This window comes from Pinus tabuliformis, chromosome 3_2, assembly GCF_031772625.1.
Source record: "Pinus tabuliformis cultivar Carrire ecotype Pingquan chromosome 3_2, CPIR1, whole genome shotgun sequence".
NCBI classification, from domain to species: Eukaryota; Viridiplantae; Streptophyta; class Pinopsida; order Pinales; family Pinaceae; genus Pinus; species Pinus tabuliformis.
The window spans coordinates 910193278-910220979 of record NC_142302.1 but is presented as its reverse complement, the minus strand read 5'-3'; the positions used below and the strand labels follow the sequence as shown (position 1 = coordinate 910220979).

At 36.8% G+C, this 27702-nt stretch overlaps 1 protein-coding gene across 1 annotated transcript in view; it reads left to right on the top strand.

The window, feature by feature from the left end:
• Positions 1-26287, top strand: part of SRFR1 (Tetratricopeptide repeat (TPR)-like superfamily protein) — a 256769-nt gene extending 230482 nt beyond the window's left edge. Inside the window, exons 16-18 of the mRNA XM_089417193.1 lie at positions 25257-25354; positions 25526-25640; positions 25841-26287. Coding sequence (XP_089273319.1) covers positions 25257-25354; positions 25526-25640; positions 25841-26011 — 384 coding nt within the window. The 3' untranslated portion in view covers positions 26012-26287. The remainder of the gene's footprint in view (positions 1-25256; positions 25355-25525; positions 25641-25840) is intronic.
• The last annotated feature ends 1415 nt before the right edge of the window (positions 26288-27702 follow it).

Here is a 27702-nt window from a genome sequence, read left to right as displayed (position 1 = left end):
AGAGTTAGTGTGCCCCGCCATTACACGGTTTGCCACCAATTTCATATTTCTTCAATCCCTCTTGAATTCTATGTGGGATGTGAAGAGAATGTTTCTTTCAAAGGAGTGGCATGCTTTGCCAATGAGCCGCAAACCAGATGGAGAGGCCGTATGCAGACTAGTTTCATACCAGGAAGACTTCTGGGCAGGAGTGTAGGAGTTGTGCACCATTACTGAACCTTTGGTAAAGGCTCGTCGGTTAGTTGATGGTGAGAAGCCCGCAATGGCTATTTGTATGAGGCCATGGACAGGGCTAAAGACAGGGCCAAAGAAGCCATTCAGGCCTACTATGATGATAAGGGAGATGAGGGGTTTCAGAGACAACTCCTCCTATGGGGAGTGATTGATGAGCGATGGAACAACACACTCCATCGTCCCATTCATGCTGTTGGGCTTTTCTTGAAGCCCGCATTTTCTTATGCATGTGGGTTTGTATTTGATACTGAGATCATGGATGGATTCTTAACCTGTGTCTAGAAGATGGTGTGATCTCCAACAGAACATACAACGATCTCTAAAGAAATTGAGACATATAGGATGGCAGGTGGCACATTTGGCTTTGACATGGCTGTGACTGATAGGACGATTAAAATGCCAGTTATTTTTTAGTTTGTAACTTTGTTTCAAATTTCATTGTCTCTACAAATTCCATTTTTTTCTTATGTTTATTTAAAATTTTATTTGTAATTTGGTTGTAGATGGATGGTGGAGAATGTATGGTGCCAAGGTACTCCTTCTGCAAAAGCTTGCCATTTGAATCCTCAGCCAAACATGTAGCTCCTCAAGATGTGAGTGCAACTGGAGTGTATTTGAAAAAATACACAACAAGAAGTGCAACAGGTTAACACTTAAAAATTTAAAATATTGCAAATTTCCAAATAAATTTTTGAATTCATTAAACACTATTTTTTTTTTATAATTATTAATTATTATTTCATGATCTTTGTACGGGTTGGAGTCCCAACGACTTAATGACATGGTCTACATCTACTACAATCTTCGATTGTGGGTGAGGCAACTTGAGAAGACACCTGATATGGAAGCCATCTCATTGGATGGGATTGACATCACTGCTGCATGGAGGGTTGAGGCGGAGAGGCCTCTCATGGAGTCTGCTGATGATTGGTTAGTGTAGGATGTAGTGGAGGGGGGGGAGGAGGAGGAGGAACGAGAGGAGGAGGTGACACCACATGCCCGGGCTACCACTGCCACCAGTAGAGGACGTGGTCTACCTCCTATAGCTCCTACTTCTAGTTCTTCAGCTTCTAGAGCACAGCAGACTCCATTGCCAACTCCACCAACACCAGCATCTACATCTAGAGAGAAAGGGAAAGCTATGGCATTTTCTTGCAAGAGGGACAGAGGAAATCAATAGTACAAGCATTACATCTAGAGAGAAAGGGAAAGCTATGGCATTTTCTTGCAAGAGGGACAGAGGAAATCAATAGTATAAGTTATTTGGTTCATTTCATTGTGTATGACATTATGACTCATGATATGAGATACATTATTATATTTTTTGTTGATATTTCGATGCTGAGTTGGGACTTAGGAGTCAGGACTTACTATTCAGGACACGATTCACTATTATGTGTGATTTTAGCACTAGAAATGATATTAAACATCTTATATATTAGTTCTTTTATCATATTTATGTGTCAAGGTATTTATTTTATGTTGTAGATGGTTTAGATATTAAAAAAAATTGAAAAAAAAATGAATTTTTTGTACCAAACGATTTTTGCCCGATTATTACCGATTTTTGCCCGATTATTACGATTTTTTCCTATTTTTTCCTCGCACTGATATTATCTCAATAATGATTAGTGCAACATTGATAAAAACCAACACAATATTAGAGCTTTGTTGAATGAAAAGTCATTGGGATCACTCTTAAGAGACCTACTTCTGCAATCTGATTATTGTCGAGATCTATGGCCATGGGTTCCTACTCTAAGATAGAGAACAAGTTGGAAGGTGCTACAAATTTCAGCACTTGGAAGAAAAGGATTTGATCTTATTCTTGTAGAGAATGATGTCTTGGATTATGTGAAGGGCAATGTGATTGAACCTCAAGACAATGAAGGAAATGCAAGATTCAAGAAGAATGAGATCACAACCATGAGGATCTTCATTGGGTCTATCAAAGTTCTCCTAATCCCATATATTTCACATTTGGAAACTCCAAAAGCTATGTATGATGCTCTAGTAGGATTGTGTTGATTTTCTAGGGCACAGCTAGAAATAAATTTTCTTCTACATGATAACTACTTCTAATGATTAGCTAGCATTAATTCCTCATAGCATTTATTGAAAATCATTAATCAGTTATACAAAAGAAAAATGATCAACCATTAAACCATGAAAGAGTAGTAGAAAATAACCAAGAAATCATGAGACAAGAGACACAGTAATTATCCCTAAGGCCAAGGCATAACTTGCAAGGGTAAAACCCATAAATTCTTCCTTATGTGAGAGAGAGAGAGAGTTCAAGATTCATCAATACATCAGAAATACCATCAAGATAATAGCCAAACCAATACACAAGAACAAGATAAACTTCCAAGCCCTCCTCATGAGATTTTCAGCCCCATGTTGAGAAAAATGGTACCAAAGAAATGTTTCGTAGGAATTTTTCCTTTTGGCCTTGGGAGACACTTTAATCTCCTTTTGTCTTATGTGACATTATGAGATTATAAATGTCAAGAGGGGCTAAAGTATTTTTTTTTTATGTGGAGTTGTACCGTGTTAAATTATTAAAGTCACATGTGTAGAAGTGCTTTATGGGTAAAGTGTACAGTTCACTTTATAATATTAAAGTGGCTTATGTTTTATAAGTTACTTTATGAGAAAGGTGACCATGGTGCAAAATAACATTAAAAGTACAAGGAAGTCTTTCTCAAAGAAGGGGACCACATGTATGAGGGTTAAAGTGGAGAATCGATCCTAGCCATTAATCTAATGGCTTGAGATTAAATCTCAGCCATTAGATCCTAGGGATAGGGTTCCAAGCTTTTCTCAAGAGAATAAAGGGAGAGAAAAGGTATTTTCATTAATCCTTCTCAAAGGAAAGAGGAGAGTGAGGAGGCAGCTTGAGGGGAAAAAGACCCAGAGGTGGTTTTTCTCAACCTCGAGACATGGAAGGGAAAGCACCATCATCTGTGCCCTCATTTGGAGCTGTGTACATGCTTATCTCTTATTAGGAAACCCATGAGACTAGTATTTGTGCCCCAAAGCCACTTTGGAACACCACATGATGACTTACATGGACAACAAGGGACCATCCCTTGTGCACTATTTATGGAGCTCTCTCTCTCACTTTGGCACTTAGAGGACTCAATGTGGCCTTCCAACAACCTCACTTCATCATGATGTCATCATTTCGGCCTACTATTGGATGGTTTATTCATAATTTTTTAAGCTACTTGGTGGGCTTGTCACCAAGGCCTTATTTTTGCACATTAAAATAATGTTAGGGGCTTTAGAATAGAAATTCGACCTCTAAAGGTCTCATATAAATAGAACTCGCTCTCATTGTGAGAGAGCATCATCATCACTTGGATTTCTCTTGTAAAAGACATTCACACTTTTTCTCTTGGACGAATTGGAGACTCTTTGATGCATTTCAATATCTTTGGAAGCTAGAATTTCGTTCTTCTTGGAGCTACATCTTGGTTTATGGTTGGATATATCTCATTGTCATCTTGTAAGTGCTATTTTGTTGAAGATTTCTCTTGGAATAATGTCTAATGTGTGGAATTATTGCAACTAGTTAATTCTCTTGTGCCCTAATTTATTGAATATCATTGTAAAAGGTTATTTGGTTGTAAATTGCACATGTTACTCATTGCATGACAATTAGATGAATGTTCCTAGTGGATGAGAATTTGTTTTTCTTCCATGAAAATCCATAAATCTTGAGTAGGTAAATGTTGAAGATTGGTTGCTAGGGCATCATTCTTTAGCCTCCTTGAAGATGTTTTTGGAAAATCTTGAATCATCTTAGACTCCATAGCCCAAGGATTAAATGTTGGTCCAAGAAAAATTGGTGATGAACATTTCCTTCCCTTTCTTTTCTCATCTCTAGAAACTTTAGCCCCTCTTTCCTTGTAGTTCTATCTAGGGTATCCAATGAAAATCTTTAGAGGACGAATTTTCAAATTCCGCTTGGATAGAACCCTTCCTTTGTGTCTCCTCTAGAGGATCCCAAATTTTGATGTTATTTCGACAGTTATTTCTCCATAAATTTGTGTGCCCTAGGTGTGCCTTGTTACCACTCAAACCAACAAGGGACCTAAGAGGGGTTCCTGAGAGGGCAACTACTAGGTTAAGGGAAACGGTGGAGGCTTAGCCCATTGTCACCACAGCTAGGTCTCCCTTCTCTTTACAAACTTTCGGCGATGGGAGGAGTCCCGATAGTGTAGGGATCACTTGTAAAGTATTGTCAATGGACACGTGGAATGTGACCCTGGGAACCCTTTCCAAGGGCACTGGTCCCTTGAAAGGGTGATCATTTTAACCCTCTTTTTACCATTTTCCTCTTTTTCCCTACAAATCCCACATGCCTTTGTTTCTACAAGGGGACTAAGCCACCTCCATAACTGCATCGATCACATGGTTGGAGCCTTACTCCATACCAAATAGAAGAAAAATTAAGAAAATTTCATCCTAAAATGTCTATTCAACGAAGCTTATGCTTGGAGGTAAGTTGTTAAATGTGCGAGTCTAATGTTAGAATGCAAGATAAAATGCTTAAATGAGAAAAATGCTTCCAATGAGATATGTTGATGACAAAGTGCTTTTAATAATGATGGTGCTCAAAATAACATGCACCAACAATTCAATGGAAACAATGAAATGGAAATTAGCTCAATGCCTTTAGAACATCAACTTATAAGCTTTGAAGAATGTATCTTCTCATGCGATATATCATTCAAATGAAAGTTGTATCATAAGAAAATATAATAGATCATATGCCAAATGAGTTGCTTGTAAATGAAATGAGCTAGATCAAAAATACAAATTAGATGCCTCAAGACAAATTGCAAGCTTGTTTCAAGCAAATGATGGTAACAAGATGCTCCAAGACATATACATCAATGAAAAATATGATATGCAAGATGGTATCTCAAGCATAAATTAACATGTAAAGGAAATGATGAAGCATGTACCAACAAGCACGTGAAACAAATGCCAAAGTTGAGAGAGAACTTGAACAATAAAACAAATCTAATTTGCCAAGGAAGTAAAAATGATTGCTTGTAATGTGTTGTAGCTTAAGTGAATGAGATACAAGTTGCACCACACAAGATTACAAAATACTGTAGCTCAAGCAACTATGAAATCGATTCACAATGCAAGAAACTAATGAATAAATCGGAAAGTTCGATTTGCTAAATAGAAAAAGTGAGTGCTATGTGTTGAAATTATGAGTTAAACCATGCACAAGTTAGCTTAGATTAGCAAGAGAAAATGCATGCAAGTAAATTAGAAAGTAAACTAAGAAATTTAATCCACCCAAGAGAAAAAGTCCTCCCTCTAAATGAGGAGGTGGGATACTATGGGAAAGACTTCCCAAGCTCCCTCAAGAAAAATGAACTTTTATTAACTTGGTTACAAGAGATGAAAAACCTTCAAAGGTCTCAACTAAACCCAAGGCAAATCTTTACAATGGTTGCTTAAAGCTTAGACACTAGATCTTCTCCTTGGTATAGCTAGGTTGATTGCAAATGAGGCGCAAAGGAGAGCCTTCAAATCTGAAAATTAAAGGACTGCTTTAAATATATAGGTTAGCCTTCCAAGAGTGAAAATTTATGCAAGGAGAAAGAGGCTAGGCCTCTAAAAGCTCATGGCCTTGCCAAAGAAAGAGGGATGCTTTGAGGATGGCTCACGGCCTATGGAAAAGTTTGCTCAAAGTGCTCACTGCCTTGATGAAATTCTGTCCCAAATGTGTAGGATGTGCAAAAGCAAAGATTAGTAGTTCAACCTTCTCACTTTCCTTAAGCCTGCCAACAAAAAGGTTGAATGAAATCCTCAAAGTAAGTCCGATTTTTCTGCAAAACAACCATCAAAGTTAGTGGAAAAATGCATAAGCAAAGGAATTGATTATCTACAAATAATATACAAAGGTTAGACCAAGGACTTGACTACAAGCCAAAGCCAAGGAGCCTGCAAACATAAATCGAATACTGAGACTTAAAAAAACAACAAATGTGGGCTCTTCCATGTGCATTCTCGAGAGTGGGATGATTCCTCCAAGAATTTCCCCTCGCGCTTGAGGTTTGATCCAAAAATATTTTTCTACACAATTTCAAATACACATTAGATCCATATGGGTTAAGAAAAAATACAATGACAAAGAAATTTTAGAGATTTATTGGAAAATCAACTAAAACATTCCCTATCTAGAGCAAATTTTTAAAACCAAATGCCAATATGAGGTAACTCTACATTAAAAAATTTTAGAAGCATAATGGAAATACTAAGCATAATAACATAAGTAGAAAGATGAAGCACAATGATCAAGATATTACCATGCTCAAGAAGAACAACACCTCATAAGTGAACCCCAAAGTCTTTTATTGCAATAGAATGTAAGTGTACAAAAAAGCAGAGCTTCCCCAAGCACAAGAGCTCGTATCAAGAATAAAAAATGAGAGCCCAAAGCTCATTTAAATAGAACTATGGGAGAAAATCCCAATTAGAGAGCTTCAATCCAAGTGTCACAATATATGATCCCAAAGCCAACCTCCACGCAAATCGAATTCCATGTGGGGAATGTTGAAGAGGAAGTGGACATGTGGATGAGTGACATGGAGTGGTAGGAGACCACTCTCCACTTCACTCAAGTGAACTCAATCAAATCTCCACCAAAAACTCTACTTGACTTTGGAACTCGAGCTAGCTTCCACAATTTATGCGATGTCTCTTGGAACTTGTGGTCCCTCCTCTAGAAGTTTGATTTGCACATGTGCTCCTCTTTTCTTAGCTTAAGTGGAGTCCACATCACTTAGGTACTTGACTCTAACTCTTGATGAATGTCCACCTCATTTTTGAGCATCTTTGACTTGGAGACAATCTTTATTTTCTCTCGTTTATTTAGTTTATGGCTAATTTATTGCCACATTTTGCCCTAGACTAAGGAAAAGTGGGTTTTGGGGGTTTATAATTTATTTTTTACCCCTCAAAGTGTGTCTTAGTAGAAAGTTGAGGAGGACAGTGTAGCATCAAAACTGATAGCTTGTTGACTTTAATTAAAAATACACAAAAGGTATTCTGTAATAATAATTTATTATATATAAAAATGTATAAGTGATGAATGTTACAATGAGGACCCACATATATATACCTAAGTAGGTGTCCTTTCGTGACTAGGCATGTATTTTAAACATGCCTTTTCACTTAATGACTATTTAACACAATGAATATTTGATTATTTATTATTTACATTATTTATATTCATTTTATTTTAGGTAATTTATATTTGTAACATTGCCCCTTCCTTCAAAAGCTTTGTCCTCAAAGCTTATTGTTGGCAATTTCCTTGAGTTTGCATTTGTCATCTCGACATATGTAACTTGACGCCATTGGCACCTCTGCCTGTATAATTCGTTTGGTAGCACTGTCTTGAATCCAAGGTTATCGAATAATTTTTTTTGTTTGTTTTTTTTAATAATAATATAATAATAATATTTTTTTTAAACAACTCTAATATTTTTTTATTAACTTTTATATATATATATATATTTATAGTTTAATTAATTAAATAATTTTAATTGATTAAATTTAGTTGTAATATAACTATAGTGTAAAAATTGGATTATATACCAGTTGTAGTATATATATATTGACCATATCACCATAACTCGACTATATATCGTTCACGTAATGTATATATCGATTACCAATTATACACACTGCTCCACGTACAAATCGTTGCCCAACTGTATATTAATTACGGTGAATCGAAATATATATATCGACCAACCCTTTACGTACACCAAGCCCGTATGAATCGCAGTGGGGGGTCACACTTCACACCTATTGACCCTTCGACCTTGGTTATGATGCTTGATGGTGGGGGAACGACAACCTTTTTTTTTTTAATTGTGTATTGGTTTGTCGGGCAATGGCTTTCGGACAATGCTCCTTCTGCAACATGCCGAGTGTGTGCGACAAAACAGTTTCATTGTATCTCCCTTTGCAAAGCTTGCAGTGGGGAGGACGAGTTCAAAATCTCCACTATTGATTCGAGAAGCAGGATGAGTTTGACGCCTCCTTTAGTTTATTTTCCAGGCGCGCGAAATCATCTCTCCCCTTGAAATCCTTTTTATCGTGAGTCGATTGTATGTAATTGACTTCAAGAACATCGACTATGCCTCTGCCTCTGCAAGTGCTTTCTTGAAATACTTTCCAGAAGGGCAAAATTATGCGATTCTTGTGATAAATATTGAAGCCATGGACATTAAACCGACACACGTTCTCAATAAACTCTAGGGTTGTGCTCACGGAAACCCTTTGCACAACTTTTGCGGGTTTGTAGGTCACAATTTTTGGATTTTGGAGGGTTTCTACGATTTTGTAGGGTTTTATGGGCTGCCACCTAAGAATTATCTGGAAATTGTTGTGCTAAGCATTGAGGTACAAAATGGAGGCGTAGGCGCGGAGGGAGAATTTGAGGAGATACGAGATGTGGCATTTCAACAAATCTTGATATTTGTACTGTTGCAATGTGGGGCACTGAGCTGTATGTCGTGGGCGCGGTGTCAAAGTCGAGCTTCGAGACATCGTTGTCGTTGTACAAGTTATAGAGCACGATCTTGGTTCCATGAGCACCGATGCCCTTGAATTGCTTGAGGAGGAGCTCCGGTGTCGAAAAGGGGGCCACTGGAGAACAACGTTGAGCCTGTGGTTCTAGGCATCGAGGGTGGTGCGAAAGTGATTGGCAACGAAGGGCATGGGTTGTCCGGTGGAAGAGATATTGAAGTCTAAAACAGACAACCTTTTTGACACAACCCTGCGAACCTAAAAATCAGTTGCATAACTAATCAAACAGTGCATTCCAATTGTAACTACTGTCATGCCAGTTATATCAGTCGTCAAAAATTACAGAGGGGATGAAAATATAACAACAATTGGAGCACCTAGAATTGATGTTGCTTGACCACTTCTTCCAATAGGATTCCTATCAATCCTAAGTAAACTAGTCTTACAGTAAATTGCAAAAGCTTCACAGTTATTCTTAAAAATATTATAGCATCTAAACCCATTTTCAAGCATGTTGCATGATGTACAACTATCTCGATTAAAAATATGGAAGTGGAAACAACGAAACTGTCATGTCTGCACACACTCGACATGTTGCAGAAGGAATGTTGTTCGAAAGTCACTGCCCGACAAACCAATACACAGTTAAAAAAAACCGTCGTCGTTCCCCACCATCAAGCATCGTAACCAAGGTCGAAGGGTCAACAGGTGTGAAGTGTGACCCCTGGCGGCAATTCATACGGGCTCAGTGTACGTAAAAGGTTGGTCGGTATATATATTTCGATACACCGTAATTAATATACAATCGGGAAACAATTTGTACCTGGAGCGACTTGTATAATTGGTAATCGATATATACATTACGTGAATGGTATATAGTCGGGTTATGGTGATATAGTCAATATATATATACTACAACCGGTATATATCTCGAAGTCTAAAATAGACAACCTTTATATACATTATATAAAGAATTGATGTAGGATGATACAAATGAGAATGAGGGTCCTGTATACTTAGCTAGGTAAGTACCCTTTCACTAACGGTTATGTCCTTAGGGACATACCTTTTCATTAATTGCTAACTATTTAATCATTAATTTAATTTGTTGTCTTTTACATTATTTTTGTTTATTTTTATATAAATTTAGTTTGTTACAAAGAGGTCCTATTTTGACCACTCATACCCCCTACATAATCAATGAATGAATTGAATTACATGAGCAAATGAAGCTCAATAAGAATACATAGATATTTATAGAAATAGAAACATCAAGTTTCTATTAGGAAATCGAAACAACCAGTGTCTTCTAAGAAATTGCTAAAAAGATAAAAATAGAAACAGCTAATAAGAATGAGCATTAAACACTAAATAGCATTATTTTAATACCCTCCCTTAATGCTCAATCTATTTACAACACTGATAGACCCTCTGATTTTACAAACTTATCAGGACCAAGAGGCTTAGTGAAGATGTCGACGGGCTGCTCCGTTGTGGGAACATATCGCAACTAAATGGATCCGTCTTCAACAAGCTGGCGAATGTAGTGACAATGGGTTTCTACATGCTGTGTTCGTTCATGAAAGACTGGATTCTTGGCAAGTTTGAGCACTCCCTGATTATCACAGAACAAGGGAGTAGGGCTTGTCTGGAAAACATGCGTATCCACAAGCATACGTCGAAGCCAAACTGCCTCACAAGATGCCTTAACTGCTCCCCAATACTCTGCTTCTGTTGAGGAGCGAGCCACTGCTTGCTACTTCTTACTAGTCCAGGTGACAGCACCAGATCCTAGATTAAACACATACCCAGCTGTAGATTTACGGTCATCAACCGAACCGACCCAGTCAAAATCTATGTAACCACTAAGTATAGGATCGGAACTTCGAGTGTACAGAAGTCCATAATCAGGGTTGCCACGCACATAACGCAGCACACACTTCGCTGCTATCCAATGATCACACGTAGGAGCTGACATGAAGCGGGAAATGTAGCTCACTGCAAAACTGATGTCAGGTCTAGTGGCAGTAAGGTAGATGAGGCTGCCCACTAATTGCCTGAATAAAGTTTCATCCACAAGGGGTGAGGATGACTAAGATGAAAGTTTGAGCCCTGGTTCCACAGGGGTCGTGGCAGGTTTGCAATCCTGCATTCTGAATCTGTCCACAAGATTTCTGGCATACTTGGACTGAGAGAGAAAGATGTTGTTCTCAGTCTGCCAGACTTCAACCCCCAAACAGTAATGAAGAAGTCCTAAATCTGTCATATCAAAAGTGTTGCACAAATCTCGTTTGATCCCATGGATCAAATGTGTTGAGCTGCCAGTAATGATAAGGTCATCCACATAGACAACCAAAAACAAAATATCATCACCAGTATGCTTGATATACAGGTTTGCATCAGATGGACTCCGCTGAAAACCATGATCTTTGAGGTACTGATCAATTTTCATGTACCAAGCCTGACGAGCTTGTTTCATACCATAGAGTGCTTTGACTAATCTACAAACTTTTTGTTCTTGATCAACAACCTTGAATCCTGGACGCTGCGTCATGTAGACTTCTTCCTGTAAGTCACCATTCAGAAAAGCACTCTTTACATCCATCTGATGGACTTTCTAATTGAACTGAGCTGCTAAGGCAAGGACAAGCTGTATGGTACTCATCTTGGTTGTGGGAGCAAAGGTCTCCTCATAGTCAATGCCTTCCTTATGTGAGAACCCTCGAGTAACAAGGTGAGCTTTATACTTGTCTAGGGTTCCGTCTGCTTTGTATTTCACTTTATACACCCATTTGCAGCGAATGGGATTTTTCCCTGCGGGAAGATCAGAAAGGGTCCAAGTGTGATTCTTCTGAAGACTTTGGAATTTAGCTTCCATAGCCTGTTCCCACTTAGGTGTACCCTTAGCCTCTGAATAGGTTTGAGGCTCAAAAATATTGTGCAGGTTAGCCATAAGAGCAAAATTTACTGTAGACTGTTGTTTGCTCTTATGTCTAGAAGTTCTACCTTCAAGGAGCTCATTATCCCGGAGATCACCAATGGTTTTAGCCTACCATTTAGGCCGGAGAGTAGAGGAACCAATATCAGGAGGAGATGGAGATTCAGAGAAGTCTCAGGAACAATAGGAGCAACAAGAGGAGGGATATTTTCTGGAGGAAGCTCAGGCAGTGCATCATCAAACACTGATGCTGCATCATCCCTCCCATCAAGTGGACCTACTGGAAGAACACTGTGAGGCTGATCCTCAGAGCACTGCTCAAAAGGAGGAGACTGGAAAAATCCTCCGTCTTCATCAAATATTACCTCACGACTGAAGCTAAGACGACCAATGGCTATATCTATCAATCTATAGGCCTTGTGATGATCACTGTACCCTGTCATCATGAGTTTCTGGCTTTTGGAATCCAACTTAGAGCGCTTAGCAGCTGGAATCCAAACATATGCAATTGAGACAAATACTTTGAGGTGACTAATCTTAGGCTTATGGCCAGACCAAACCTCTTCGGGAGTCTTCCCCTTAACAGCCTGAGTAGGTGATCAGTTAAGAAGATAGACAGCAGTAAATACTGCTTCAACCCAAAATTTGTTCGGAACATTCTTGTGTTGTAACATGGAATGAGCCATTTCAACAACCATACGGTTGCGGTGTTTGACAACACTGTTCTACTGAGGAGTGTAGGGTGTAGTTAACTGACATTTGATGCCATGAGTATCACAGAAGTTGGAGAAGACAGAAGAACAAAATTCCCCCCCGTTATCTATCCTAAGAGTTATGATATTACAACCAGACTCTTTTTCAACTAAGGATTTAAACTTCTGAAAGATACTAAATACATCAGATTTATATTTTAGAAAATACACCCACATATTTCTACTGAAATCATCTACAATAAGCAAAAAATATTTGAAACCAGTAATAGAAGATGTATGCATAGGACCACAAATATCAGCATGAATTAACTGTTGTACCTTAGATGTGCGCCAAGATTCTCCATCCTTGAATGAAGACCGATGTTGCTTGCTAGCTTGACAAGCGCCGCATGCTCCCAACTGCTGAGTCTGAATATCAGGTAACCCTGACACAAGTCCCTCCCGAGAGAGCTAAGAGAGATACTGCATGTTTAGATGCCTATATCGCTAATGCCATAGAGTGCTGATGGGAGAAACACGAGCTACTAGAGCTACTTCTAGAGAATCTCTAGTGTCAAGAAGCCTGTATAGACCATGATCCTCTAGGCCAACAACAATCGTAAGACTAGTGTCCCTGTCGATAATGGAGCACTTGTGCGCACTGAACACTACATCACGCTGAGGAGAGTTTCTCATAATCTAGCTGACAGACAGCAGATTAATTTCCATACTAGGGACATTGTACATATTCAGGAAGATGCGTGTGTGCCCACCAGACTAGATCTGAACTGTACCTTTGCCAACCACTGTGTACTCTTCACCTCCACCGAATACTACTGTATCACTAAAAGGTGATAAGTCAATAAACCAGTGACGCCTGTGAGAGAAATGGCGTGATGCACTAGAGTCAATGTACCAGGCCGAAGATGAGACATGATCTGAAGACCTTTTAGCCATAAAGGCGTAAAAGGCAGATTCTGTCTGCTCGGAATGTTCTGCAACATTCGCTGTCTGTTGGGTCCCTCCCTGTTTCTTCTGTTCAGAAGCAATCCTCTGTCGGCAATCTTTCTTCATGTGGCCGAATTTGTGATAGTAATTACACTGCACGTTTTTATTCCTAGCAGGATCAAAAAACTGAGAAGAATCTTTCTGCCGAAAGGACTGAGAGGACTGATATTTGGCAACGAAAGCATTTTCTGAGGAGGCTGATGAGGCACCACTACCAAACTGTTGTTTCCAACGATCCTGCTGCATGAGTTTGGTGCATAACTCTGGAAACTTCAGATCAACATTAGTGGAGGTAATGTTGAGTGTTTCTATGAAGTGCTCATAAGATTTTGGTAGACTTTTCAGAGTGATGAATACCATATCTTCTTCCTCCATGGTTCGACCAATGGCTTCGAGCTGATCTCGAATGTCTTTAATCTTGTTACAATGTTCCTGTAAAGACATATGTTCGTCCATCATGATGGAGAACAACTGATTCTTGAGAAAGAAAGCTTTGCTCTTGTCGGATGTCTCATGTAGTTCCTTCAAATGTTGCAAGATCTCGGCAGCTATCTTGCCAGAAGGAATCTACTGTAACTGATCATCAATTACAGAGAGATTGAGAAGCATAACGGCCCCTCGATTTCGATCATCAAACTTATCTTGATCGGTGCCAGCTGTACCAAGACGGAGCTCTTTGTTCAGAACAAGCTAATCAAGATGCCTATATTCAAAAATGGTCAACATTCTCTGTTTCCAGATGTTATAATTGGTGCCATTAAAGCATTGATTACCTTCCAACATTAGATTAGTTAACGAGGCCATTTGCACATTTCCCAAGACACAGAAAACAACAAAGAAGTCTGGCACAAATTTCAGTGCAAATGCTGGTTGATCCGGACAAAATCTGACAGGTGCTGGAAACAAAATTCAAATCTGCTGACTCAAAAATCAAGGCACAGAAAAAGATGCACCCAGAAATTTCTGATGACTACCCAGCTGAAATATCACAAAACCGACATCAAATCTGTGATCGAAAGAAGTTTTCGACAAATAAAAATAAAATTAAAATAGCTTGGTTGATAAAAATTGAGCCACGAAGGATGGTCGCGGTTAATGTTGTGGAGATATTTACTGTTGTTGCAGCACCACGAACAGCTTCTAACGATACAATAATTCCTGGTTTTATTGCATCAAGGCATATAACACAATTGCTAGGAGAAACCTACGAAGACTGTACAAAACCGCCAAGAGAAACCTGCGAAGACTGTACAAAACCCACGATTGATTCGCGTACCCCTCCCAAAAGCGCTGTATCGGAAGAACTAGATCGAGTCGAAATAGTCTCATAAACTGGAACTATCCTCTGCAAATGAACACAGTCTTCTCTTGAAGATAACCTATCTATAGGCAGAACTCAACGCCAAATCTTGTAAACAAGACACAGAACTTGGTTGCAGAGATAGATCACCAAACTGATAAATATATTGCACAGTACATGGCTTCAAAAATATGGAAGGTGCGTCGAATGGATAAGCATGGAGATTGTTGTGTCTGAGACGCCAACCTAATTGATGTGCGGCAAAAAAAAATTCACGTGGAGCCCGTTGTAGAGCTTGTGTGAAGTGACGGACGTGCCTGTGATGTTGGATAGAACATGGTGATCCTCGCATTGAGCAAATTCGTCCTCTAATTATTTCTGCCCTCGTAAATGATAAAACTCGGTGCCAGCAAAAATTGTCTTGATATATTTTGGCTTCCTCGACCACTCTATCCATCCATCAAAATGATGGATTTGGCTCTTATAACTTGTGTGGATGGAGCCAATGAATCACCAAAGCAATGAGCCCTTTGGCAAACTGCCTCTATGCAGCTCGAACCTCTCTAGGGTTCGAGGGGAGCAATAACTTACAGAATGTGCACTGTCCGATCCTTTCCCAAGTTCATCAAGGGTCGTACTGAGGCACTAGAGATCTCAGAACAAGAGCGGGAAGAGAAAAAAAAAAGAATCCTTTGATTACTACAGCTTAGAAAATTTAACGCCTAGTAAAAATTTCAGACTTCTAGAGAGCTATTTCGAAATGAAGCAAAATTTTTCAAACAATGAAAAATTATTTCAAAAAAATACCCGAGCTCTGATACCATAAACAATGAATGAATTGAATTACATGAGCAAATGAAGCTCAATAAGAATATAGAGATATTTACAGAAATAGAAACATCAAGTTTTTATTAGGAAATAGAAACAACCAGTTTCTTCTAAGAAACTGCTAAAAAGATAAAAATAGAAACATCTAATAAGAATGAGAATTAAACACTAAATAACATTATTCTAATACTACAACATCTCTAGACATCACTTATTATAATTTACATAAACAATTTATTAAAATTCTCGTCCTACGGGAAATTTAAAAAAATTTAAAAATTGACAACTAGACCTAATCAAATTCCTCGAAACTTTATGAATCATTTAACATGGTAATATACAATGACTCTAAACACTAGGACTCACTTAAGGTTTCTGTGTCAAGCCACACTCCAACTTTGGGCTTCTATCTGGGAGAAAAAATTCAATTAATTATTGCACGCTAAAAAACACAAATAATTAACCAAGTAGAAAAAACTCCCTAAAACGAACTCACTTGATAACAAAGTCCTAAGCTACCTACGCCTGTTACATGACTCTATTTCATCATGCTAGTATCACTTTACAATATCCCCGCAGGGCTTGCGGAATCTGAGTACAATAGAGAAGGAGAGAGAGAAGAAAGAGCTTAAAAGCTCTGATGATATATGAACTCTGCAGGTACAAGAATCCTTTAACATATCCTTGGGCATGGAGTGTTCAAGTGTACTTCAATGGTCAACATTTGGCTCCACATGGGGATGTGTGCTAGATAGGAAGTGAGAGCATGCAAGGACCTAGAATTTGCATCCACAAAAAGGCATATATCAGTAGTGTCCGCTCAAGAAATCATCATATAAAATCAAGTACTCAAATGAAATACTAATCTAACATGTTGAAATAAAGAACTACTCTAGTAACATGAAAATGGAAACTAATCTAATAGCATAAAATGAAACTAAATCCAACAACAAATTGACAAGGGGTAGGGTTAGAGATACAATACAAAGATGGCCCATGGCATCAAATGTTTTCCTTGTAAAATAATTTGAGCATTTGCCCATTTGCAATGACTCAAGTGGTTCTCCATCCAAAGTGCTCATGTGGTAGGAATTTTGCTCGCTGCTCCTCTGATGATGTATGGTCCAAGCCATAAGCTGTAAAACTAACTGTTGTCGCACATAATGTCTAGCTATCGCGACAACGGCTTAGATTGGGGGTTGCCACCCTAATTCCCAATCTCTTCGTTTAAGTTGTCTCCCCACAACAAGCTAAGTGGGGTAGACCCTATGGAAATGAAATGAAGGAGAACTAGTTGGGAACCAACAAGTTCGGGAGACATAGTCAAACGACCAAGTACTTGATATATATTTAGCAAGATCTATAGGATTTGTTTAGATTTAAATGATTGATACCAGTGCCTTATGGAGTAAACTGTTGCTTGAATGAATAACTATCTTATATGAAGTACAAATTCTAAAGCTAATGTGAGATGCAAGAATCTTGGTAAATTTTAGTTAAATGCCTATCTAAGTTTCAACCCTCCGATCCTTTTTATATTGAGCATGATTTCGTAGTAATTGGCAGAGAGAAGATAAGGTGAAGCACACTAAGGTGTGGATTAACGATATCTCTCCTGAAAATCTAACATACCTAGTGCTTTCGGCGCTGCAGAGAGCTGTGGCTCTGACGACTGCAAGGTCACCGTTTTAAGTACTATTAAAAGCAAGCTTCTCAAGCAAAGATGGATGGGTACCTATTTTTCTATTAACCAAACCTATGCTTGGAAGTAAATTTTAATTATGTAGAACTAACATAATATGCAAATGCAGGAGATGATTAGAAGATGAGATGAAGTTAGATTCAAGGATGAAAAATGCTTATGCCACAATCTATCAAAGCCCTTAATCACCAAATGGAAATGTTCACTTCACTAGACAAAGATTGAAGATAAACTTCTCAGTAATATCACAATTAAACAACAAGCTTACTTCAAATCTTTTTAATACAATTATAGTTCAAAGAGAACAAGAGCTTCTTCACAATTTAATATCAATGCCAATTATATTGATGCTCAAAAATAATACTCAACTTAAGAAACAAAAGATATGCAATTTACCATAGTTCCATGAAAGAGTACTTAACAGTTACTTGAAAAATTAACCCAGAAATATGCAATAAATATCCAATAATTCAAGTAATTAAACTATGCTTAGAGTTGCTTAAATAACGAGCAATCTCAATAGATATCAAGCATAAAAATGCTTCGCATGCAAAAGACTTAAGCAATTAAATTTTGAAATTAAATACCATGAAGAACCATGAAATTCAAATGCTAAGCAATTCAAACAATAGTGACTTTTCTTAAGTGACCCCAATTCAGAATAATTTATTGTTTTCCTATAGTCAACTTTAGAGTATTTAAAAATATTTAAATGTGTTTTGACTATAGAGAAATTTAATTTTTTTTTTACCACCACAAAATTTTCCCTTTAAAATTTTTAAAATCCCGAACACCTAACACAAAAACCCCAAAAAGAAAATTAGATTAAAAATGTAATTATTCCTTCGGCAAATTTAATGTGATAAAGTTTATGAAATGAAAGTTAAAGTTTGAATGTGGAAAAATGTGAGAAAAGGCTTAGTTAATAAAAATTTTAATGAGCCAGAGGGCACATAAAAATTTTAACATGAAATATTAAAACCTTCCTTTAAAAAATCAAAAGCCACAAATGAAAATAAAAAACCCTTTTAAAGTTTTCTTTTGTTTTTAAAAAAAAAAAAAAAAAAAACCTAAATCAAAATGAAATCAAAATAAATTTTTGTAATGTGAGGTGCAACAATCTTTGAGCCCCACTTTAGATACTCTGCTTGGAGTTCAACTAAGTCTGTTGCTTTTCCAACACCCAACTTCTTGATACCAGTCTCTACCTCTTGAACCATGAAGAGTTCAGTATCAGTGTTGACCAAGCAGGGATGGTCAACCTTGGGATCTTGCTCATAGAGTTGTCTTGCATAGTCAAACCATTTAAAAGCTGTAATACTATTTTCAATGTGCATCTTCTTCTATTGGAGCTCCTTCCAAAATAATTTGGGATTATTTTTTCCAAGGAAGATTGGTTCTTCCTCCTTGAAATCGTGAAATCGACCTTTTTCTTTCTTAATATCTGCTTCTAAGCTTTGAGCTTTATGTTATCTTTGTTTGACTCTTTCCACATTCTCCTTGTCTTTTTGCATTCCTCGTCAAACCAAGCATTAACCAGAAAGCAATTTGTTTCAAACTTCTTAATGTTTTCTCCTTTGCACTTTGCAAGTGCGCTTTGAATTAAATGTGTTAATTCATGACTATGAAGGCCGTGAATTGGGATTTTCTCCTTCTTGAAGAGCCTCTCTAGAGTCATTTTGAAGGTATTACAATTTTCTGGAGTCAAAAGAATTCTTCCCTTTGGGAGATTTTGTTGAACACACTGAATTTTTTACTCTAATTGCTTCTTTCCAGTGTAAGAGAAACTTAAATAAATTGGCTTGTGATCTAATTTTATGTCCCAAAGTTTATCTCCAATAAAACTTCCTCCATTTTCTCACACAAACCATGCAAGCAAATTACATAATCTACTACACTTGCTCCATTGCAAGTATTGCAAGTGAAATTACTGGACTTTGCCGATCTAGTCGAGCCATTACAAATGACTAAATCGAAGGCCCCACATAGAGTAAGCAATTGTTCACCAAAGAGATTGCAGCCCTTGTCCTCTGAAATTCTTCCCCACTGAGGATTCCTCTCTTCTATAAGCCAAATAGGGTCGCAATCTTCTTTGCAACAAAAAATGCTAACTTGCTCACTTGTAGTCCTAGCATTGAAATCGCCCACTATAAGGACTTCACCTAGCTGAGAATATGTTGCAATATTTGCTTTTAAGGCTACAAAGGGATCTTTGTGGTCAAACCCTCTACTTTTGTAGATTTTTGAAACTTGCGGCGCAAAATAACATGTTGCAATTCTGATGTGATTTCCGTTTTCTGATATTTTAAACCAAATGAATTGTTTATTTGAGTCTTCTTTTTCTAACTGAATGAAACGACCTTCTTTTTCCCTCACTAATACCATGATACCCCCATGTCCTTTGCCATTCCCTATTGCCTTGTTCCACACTGCCATCTTCCAGTATCCTTCAAACAAAGGTGTCTTGCACCCTTCATGCTCATGTGTTTCTATGAGGCAAATTATGTCTCTATCTTCCGCAACAGGCCCTAACCTAGGTCCTCATCTCCATGGGTAACCTCTGCAGTTCCAACAAACTAATATTAAGGAAACTTGGGTATGACTTGATTGTTGTTTATTTGGACATGCAAGACTCATAGTTGAGTCTTTGTCCCTGCTTTCCCATACTGACCTTGCTTCTAATTTCCTATTGAAGAGTTTGTTTCCTCTTGTTTATTACCATCTTGCTACTCTGCTTTGGAAGGAGGTCCAAATCGCGCTATCACAACTTTACCTTTATAGATCCATGCTCTCTTGCCTTCATCTCTTGCTGCCCTAACCTTTAACATTTCCTTCTACTTTCCTCTTATTGTCTTACAGTTAAATCTTCTTCTAGAAAAAAGCGAGAACCCCTCAAGAGATGCTTCTTGCTTAGAATGATATATATATCTCGCAAGCCAGGCGTGATGACTGTTATGGGCTTGGCTCTCTCACCGTTAAACTTAGCCACCCTCCATGCTTGGCATATTTGTCCTTGCCATAGCAAATTGTCTTTGAAGAAGTCTCTTGCAAGGTCAAGAGTACATTCATTTTTCCCATAGCCTTTCACCCCTTTAATAATTATGTTTGTTGCTGTATTTTGTCTTTCCTTGCTTTCTCTATCTTGAATGTCTACCCGAATATTTGTTTCTCCTTCCCTATTAGCAAAATTGCTATTAGCTTGAGCCCAAGTTTTGGAAACTTTTGTGGAATCTCCTTTCCTTTCTTCTCTTGCTTTCTCTTCATTGTTGTCTATTTCGGAAATCTCTTTCCCTTTATCCTGGGATGATTTCGTGTTCACCACCTGTGTACTTTCCACTACAATTTTCTTTATGTTTTGCACATCCGCCTTCATGCGTTGCCATTTTGTCTTCCCTATCAGGAGAGCTTCGTAGTAATGCCACTTGTTCTTTCAAAACTTTATTTCTTTCTGCTAAAGCCTTGTTCTCAGTTGTTATTGTATGAATTTTATGATCTCTTTCCTGCTCTTTAACTTCTAGAAGCTCCAACCTCTGTTTTGCATTTAACTATTCTTTCACATAAAAATCAGATGACCAGGTGAGGTGTGGATGTGGGACTATAGAAGGCAGAATCATCAATGACTTTTCCTTTGGGCTTGTTGTTGCCACATGCTTCAAAAGGGGACTTGTTTGAATGCTTATTGTGAAGGGCCCAAGTAATTTCCCTTTGAGACTGTTTTTTCCTTGTCTGCTCCCATTTTAGACGGGCTAGCCTTCATTTTAAAATGCCCCGAAACTGTTTGGCATTGACCTAAACCCGCTTCCCAGCTTTGGCGGATGAGGCAATTTTCACTTGTCCTAGATCATTTGTTTCAACTTTCCACAGGTTCTGAAATTTCTTGACCCATTGTCATGTTTGAATGCATTTCTAGATACTACCAACAACATTACTGGCAAATTTAGACGACCGATCGAATGGTAAATGCGCGTGTTTCCTTCACCTTTCACTTCTTTCAATAGTGGCTCAATGTTGTGTGCGCAATCCTCGTCAAAAGTGATTAGGTGCAACTTTCCTTTTTACCTTAACATTGTTGGCGTTTTACCTCAATTTTCGTTGTGTTAAGTGCATGTGCTTATGAAATTCAAATGATTTCTTCCCACACTTAGAATCCTTTGCCTGACGGCCTCTCTCATCTTCACTGCTCCCGATTTGTCATTTCTCCAACGACAGACAGGTGAGTTTCTTTGTACACATCTTTACTCTTCTTCCCGCACTCTTGGCTGCAAGCACTCCGAAATCCTGAAGGAAATTCCTGCTTGGACTTGACAAAACGCCTTTTGGACTTGGTAACAATAATTTGTAAAATCCAGTGTCTAAAATCAAACCAGAGGAGTAGTTCTCATGTTCTTTTGCCCTGCACCCACTTATAACCTACTCCTATGCCCTTACCACCCACATTTATTTAAATATTCAAATATGTTTTAAAGTTTATTTTCAGTGTATAAACAAGTTTTATAAAATAATTTTAATACCCGCTTAATATAAATATTATAATTAATAATTAATGTTTAAATATTTATAAATGATGCATTAATTTTAATATTATTAAACTAATAATTATTTATAAAATATTATATAGAAGTTATATATTTAAAACTTTACATATATTTTTTTGTTTTTATACAAATTTAATTAATGTTTAATTAATATGAGTGTTGAAAATATCGGTATCGACAAAATATCGGCGAGGGTCCAGAAAACATCTTATCGGCGATATCGACAAATATCGGCAAGCATAAAAAATGCATAATATATTCATTTTTTTCAGATTTCTAAACATATAAAGCAATAACAACATGAACTAAACACATTGAAGCATAAATATGAAGAAAGCACTGATATATATGATGTCAAATAGAAATGATACATCAAACTTCAAAGGTGATACCAAATCCTGTTGATCCCTGATAATTGTCCAATCAAGGACTCAAACAAAATAACATCACATTTATAAAACTTTAAAAGTATTTCATCATCATGAGTTATAAACTTATATGTAGCAAAAGTTGCAAAACAAATAAAACTAGCAGCTACCTATCTAAGACCATTGGCCTCTCCCTAGCAGCCTTCTTTTTGTCTTGTTCAGCAATTGCTTCGAGAGCTTTTTGTATAACCTCTGCACTAGGGTAACCCCTCCTGACATCTTGGTCCCACACAATTTGCATGATATATATGCCCGATTTGCCCCACCAACAACCTCCCCATACTCCTAAAATGGGTCCAAGGCTTTTGGCATATTTGACATTTGTAGTGAACTAAGTCAAACCTAGGGCACAAAAGAAACAAAAAATTGGCATTAAACCCCCCAACACAAAAAATAATAAGTAATAACCATCTCATTTTAAAAAATTACTACATTACTTGCATTTTGCAATGTGAATGAAAAATGGCAATAAGAGGGTGAATAAGAAAGTTGAAAAAAAGATGAAGCTTGCTGTCCAAATATGAAGAAAACCCTTGCATTGGCTCATGGGCATGCAATCATAGCAAATCGAAAAAAACAAAGAAACAAAATGTTGGTAGGCAAAGAGGCAAGCAAGCATAACCCTAAATCTATGAAAAAATCATTAACATAGGGGTTTTTAAGAACATCCCTGTTAATGGAAGAAATGAAGTTTGTCTCACTATTCTTCAATTTTTGATCCACAAAAAAATCTTAGTTGGTGTAAATGATCATATTGTTTGATCCTCAAACCCTCCTTGACAACCACCACGAAACTCTTCCCCTTCCTCCTCCAACACTCGGAAACCAAAATGAAGAAAAAAGAAAAACGATTTTCCCTTTTTCTCGCTGCAGCAAAACACGCCCAGTGATCTTTTACGTTGTCTCGTGATATTTTGCCGAGATATATTGCCGATATTATCCTCACTGATTAATATTAATAAATGATATATTGAGTCTGATATTATTTATCTAATAGTTAATATGTAGAATTTATATATTTACAAATTTGTACATGTTTTTATTTTTATGTTTATAATTTTTGTAAATTATAAAATATTTTATATGTGTTTCTTCTTGCCATTTCCGGATCTTCGGTTTCCAAAAAATGGCAGATCCGTATCCGTATTCGTATCCTGGTAACATAGGAAGAAAGCCAGGGAGTGGACCTTTTTTTTTTGCGGAAGTGAGCTTCGGGAGTGGATACGTGAGGTGCTCCCCCGCAGCCCTGGTTTTTTTAGACAGGGCTTGTCAAGTAACTCCAAGGGTGTATGGTGTGGGTGGTATATTATTTTTAGATGAAAATAATTATATATCTATGAACTTTAAAGTATGCAGTATGGATTCTATGCTGCTCATGAAATGTGCTTCAGATAGAGGAATTGATATGTTACAGGTCCTACGAGATACAAAACTGCTCATGGATTGAGCAAATTGCAAATGTCAAATTGAAAATTTGTAGGTTATTCCAATTATGAACAGGGTGCTTGAGGTAAAGGGAAAGTTTTCTGAAATTACTCTCACATGTATATAGGATTCAATTCTTAAGCCGACAGACTATCTAAAGAAGCTTTCTCTTTGCAGGAAGAGACATTTTCTTAATAGGGAGTTCAAGGGTGGTGAACTCTTTTCAGAAAGTGTTTGGTCTTTATATCAATTATTGGATGGAAGATCTGTTATGGCAGATTCACTGTATTTGGAAGTATTGTCAAGATGACATTATGGCCTGAAAAGGAACTTCTATGTATAGTTTTCTGCTTTGAAGCAATGTTGATAATATTGGTATCGGCAAAATGTCGGCAAGGGTCCAGAAAACATCTTATCGGCAATATTGGCGAAAATATCAGTAAAATATCGGCAAGCATAAAAGATCAATTTTTTCAGATCTTTAAACATAGCTGATATTTTCAACATATGGCGATATTTTCCCGATATTTTCTGTGCGATATATCGTTTTGCCGAAAATATCGCGATATTTTCGAATATCACTGATATTATCAACAGTGCTTTGAAGCACAAAAGGAGGCCTACTATGGCTGAGGAAGAAGAAAATAAATAGTTTAAGGTTGAAAAACTGTCACTTCCTTTTTGTATAGAAAGTAAAACCTTTTAAGACTCAGAGAGGGCCGTTAAGGCAAGACATTGTATATTGTGCTTTCAGCTGTGAAATATCATATATATATAAGTCGTGTATTTATCATTTATGTTTATTATTGTGTTATTTCATATATATATATATATATATATATATATATATTCATGAAATAACACAATAATAAACATAAATTATAAATACACGACTTAAATGTCACGACTATTCATAATGGCACCCTTTAAGAGTTATAAACATACTTGGGGTTCTCCCTTATTGTATTATCATTCACTCATTACTCAATATATATTTTAAATACATTACACGTTTCTGTGTTAATAATTTAATAGAACCAATTGTGCTTGTATCAGTGTCTGCTGCTGAAGGTCCCCCAAACTGACAAAAACACAGTCTATTCCTGTAAATGAGGTGAGATTCAGCCTAGCTTAATTGTATGATCACCTTAATTTCATTGAATATGTTAGCTTAAATAAATAAATCCCCAAAGCTATGAAGAATTTATCTCATTTCCCTATTTGTTCTGATTCTCCTGCAAGGGTTAGAACTTACAACTTAACAGGGAAAAAATAAGTAATCGGTGTTGAAATTTGAGGGATAAAAAAAAATGGTGGTTATCTCCAAAATATGTTTCTTCTTGCAGAGTTCAGGAGTTTGTTCCCCTACATGTTTAGAGTATCAGTACCAGTTCACGGGGGTGATGCCTGATTTATCCTGCATCTGTATCTCACAGGATCTTCATATAGATGTATTATCCTGGAAAACAAATATTATTATGAATATCTGTGATATTTCCTGATCTGCTTACAATTGCCCTGATTAAGTCTTCACAAAGAGACTCAAAAATCCTGGTTGTACAGTAAATCAGTTACTACTCCTGGACTCCATGCAGGCACTTTGTGAGGCATATTGTGGTGAAGTATATGGGTCAACTGACATAAGCCGCCTCGAGAAAGTTCAGGAATGCATATTAAGGTTATCCTTCTACTGGTAAGGTCACCATACTATCTCCTTCAAAATCTCTGGGAAAGCTATGGGAATCCATGTGTACAAGTCAAGGCTTTATTCATAAAGTTCAATGGAAGAGAATGATTGACACTTTTTTTCAGGATTAATTACTTATGCCATCCTAAAAATCGACTATGATGTCCATCTACACAGGTATAATTTCATGCCTTTAGTACGGGGAACAGCTGCTGTTGGCTTTATAGTATTACTTGGTTTGCTTCTTGCAGCAAACATTGAATTCATAGGGAATATCCCGGAAAGATTACAGGTAAGGAATATATTTAAACTGTTTATAATTTAAAATATTCATTTGGAATTGAATTAAATTACGTTCATATGTAAGCTTTTAGTCTGTTGAACCTAAAGTACAACCTATAATTTGATAATATTTAGTTATGGTTACTCTGCAAATCTGATTTTAACCTCTGTCTAGAACTTTAATGAAAGACAAATTCATTTGTATTTCAGGTAGACTGGGAAGCAATCCTGTCTCCAGAGTTGAAAACATTCATGCAAGCTGTGCAACCTTGGTTATCTCCATCTTTGAAATTAGACACTTCGTGGCAAACTCTTCCTAATGTCTCAACAACATTTGTAACAACGGGATCTGTTATTGCAGCGTTGAGTTCATATGATTGATGGGTTTTTAGTGTTCAATTCAACAGTAGCATTTGTAATAAGCACAGTTGTATATCAAAATTATTATATAATTTACTGTGAAAGGTGCACTCATTTATTTATTTTAGCAGTATTGATGGCTCAGCAAATGTGTTCAGAGAAGTGTATATTTTTTAATTTTTAAGTAGAGACTCGGGGCTCATTTGTATTCAGTGTGATGTCTTTTTGCCACATGTGATATCAAATGTACAAGTATTATTTGCCATTTTACTGGAGTTTGTAGTTAATTCTGACCAACTTACACAACAATTTTGATGGATTTCTCCACTACAGCAAATTCGACGATGTCCTATAGATGGGGACCATATTGATGATGGGTCACTTTTTCATCTGTAAATATGGTGTGTACGGTTTTCACTCGTTATTTTCTTTATTATCATATAATTCAATGTAATGAACTGCAATGGGTCATATAATGAATATTCAAAATAAATAGACAGCAATGAGAAATCCATATAGGTTAAATATAATGTACTGAATATATAATATGATTATGAATGATGATCACAATATCATAATGGTCACATAGTTAAATAGACCTATCTTTTAGACTTGATTTTTCGTTATTTAATATTGTTTATTATTATTATATGATGTATATTACATTGCCTCCTTTTCAAGGATATTTTTTTCTCAAAGCATAAACTGGAAAAGCTATGTCTTTGTTATTGCATGTGATGTTTTCCTTTAATACTCTATTCTTGATCTTTTTGTGGTTGAACAAACAAAATGGTATGATATTCAAAGTGGTCATATTGTTAGATGGTTGTTTAAACATAGCTTGTGTGTTGATTGTGTCCCTACTCTCTTGAAATTGTAATTATTTTGAATGTACGAAGAACATTGTTTATATTAATATTGTAATTATTTTGAATGCACGAAGAACATTGTTTATATTCATATTGATTTCCTTGTCGGTGAGCGTAGTTGAGCAACATAATTGACTTTTGTGATGTGGATGACCATCTTTGTATCTTGATTTCATTATTGGAACATTTGGTAATGTATTAATTGATAACATTCCAACATAAGCATCATTTTAATTTATGATGTTGATAAGATTTGTGTTTGTTTCCTTTTCCATGGTTTCAAACTTTATTCTCATAAAACTTTTATAATTCAGTTTGGATTGGTTAATGTTCCTTTGCCAATAAGTTGTAGAAATATTGATGTGAGTGGGGAAAACACTGTTAAAAAATGTGTAACTAAGTTCGGTCTTCATAAATATGAAATGTAATTTTTATTCTTTTATATTGTAAAAATGAAAGAAAAATTATTATCATTATTTTGGAGCATGGGTTCATGCTCAAGGTCTTTAATTTAATATATCAAGCACCCATTGAGTGCTTCTAGGATTTGTCCTAGGTCAAGAGGTTAAAAGACTAATTGTCATAAGTTGAAACCCTCATTGGGCGCATTGTAACTTGTAAAGAAAATTATTTTTGTCATTAAAAGTGTCAAAATACCCTTCAAGGCAGAGTCGACGTGGCAGTTGGGAAGTCTGTCTATTTTGAGGAGCCACTTCCACCTTTCGAAGTCTATATAAAGGAGGGAAATCGACCTCCTTGATTGATACTCATCCAAGTGCAGAAGAAGAGCAAGAAAGGCAACAAAGAAGGAAGAAGACAAAGAAGACTTATTTTTGGGTTGTT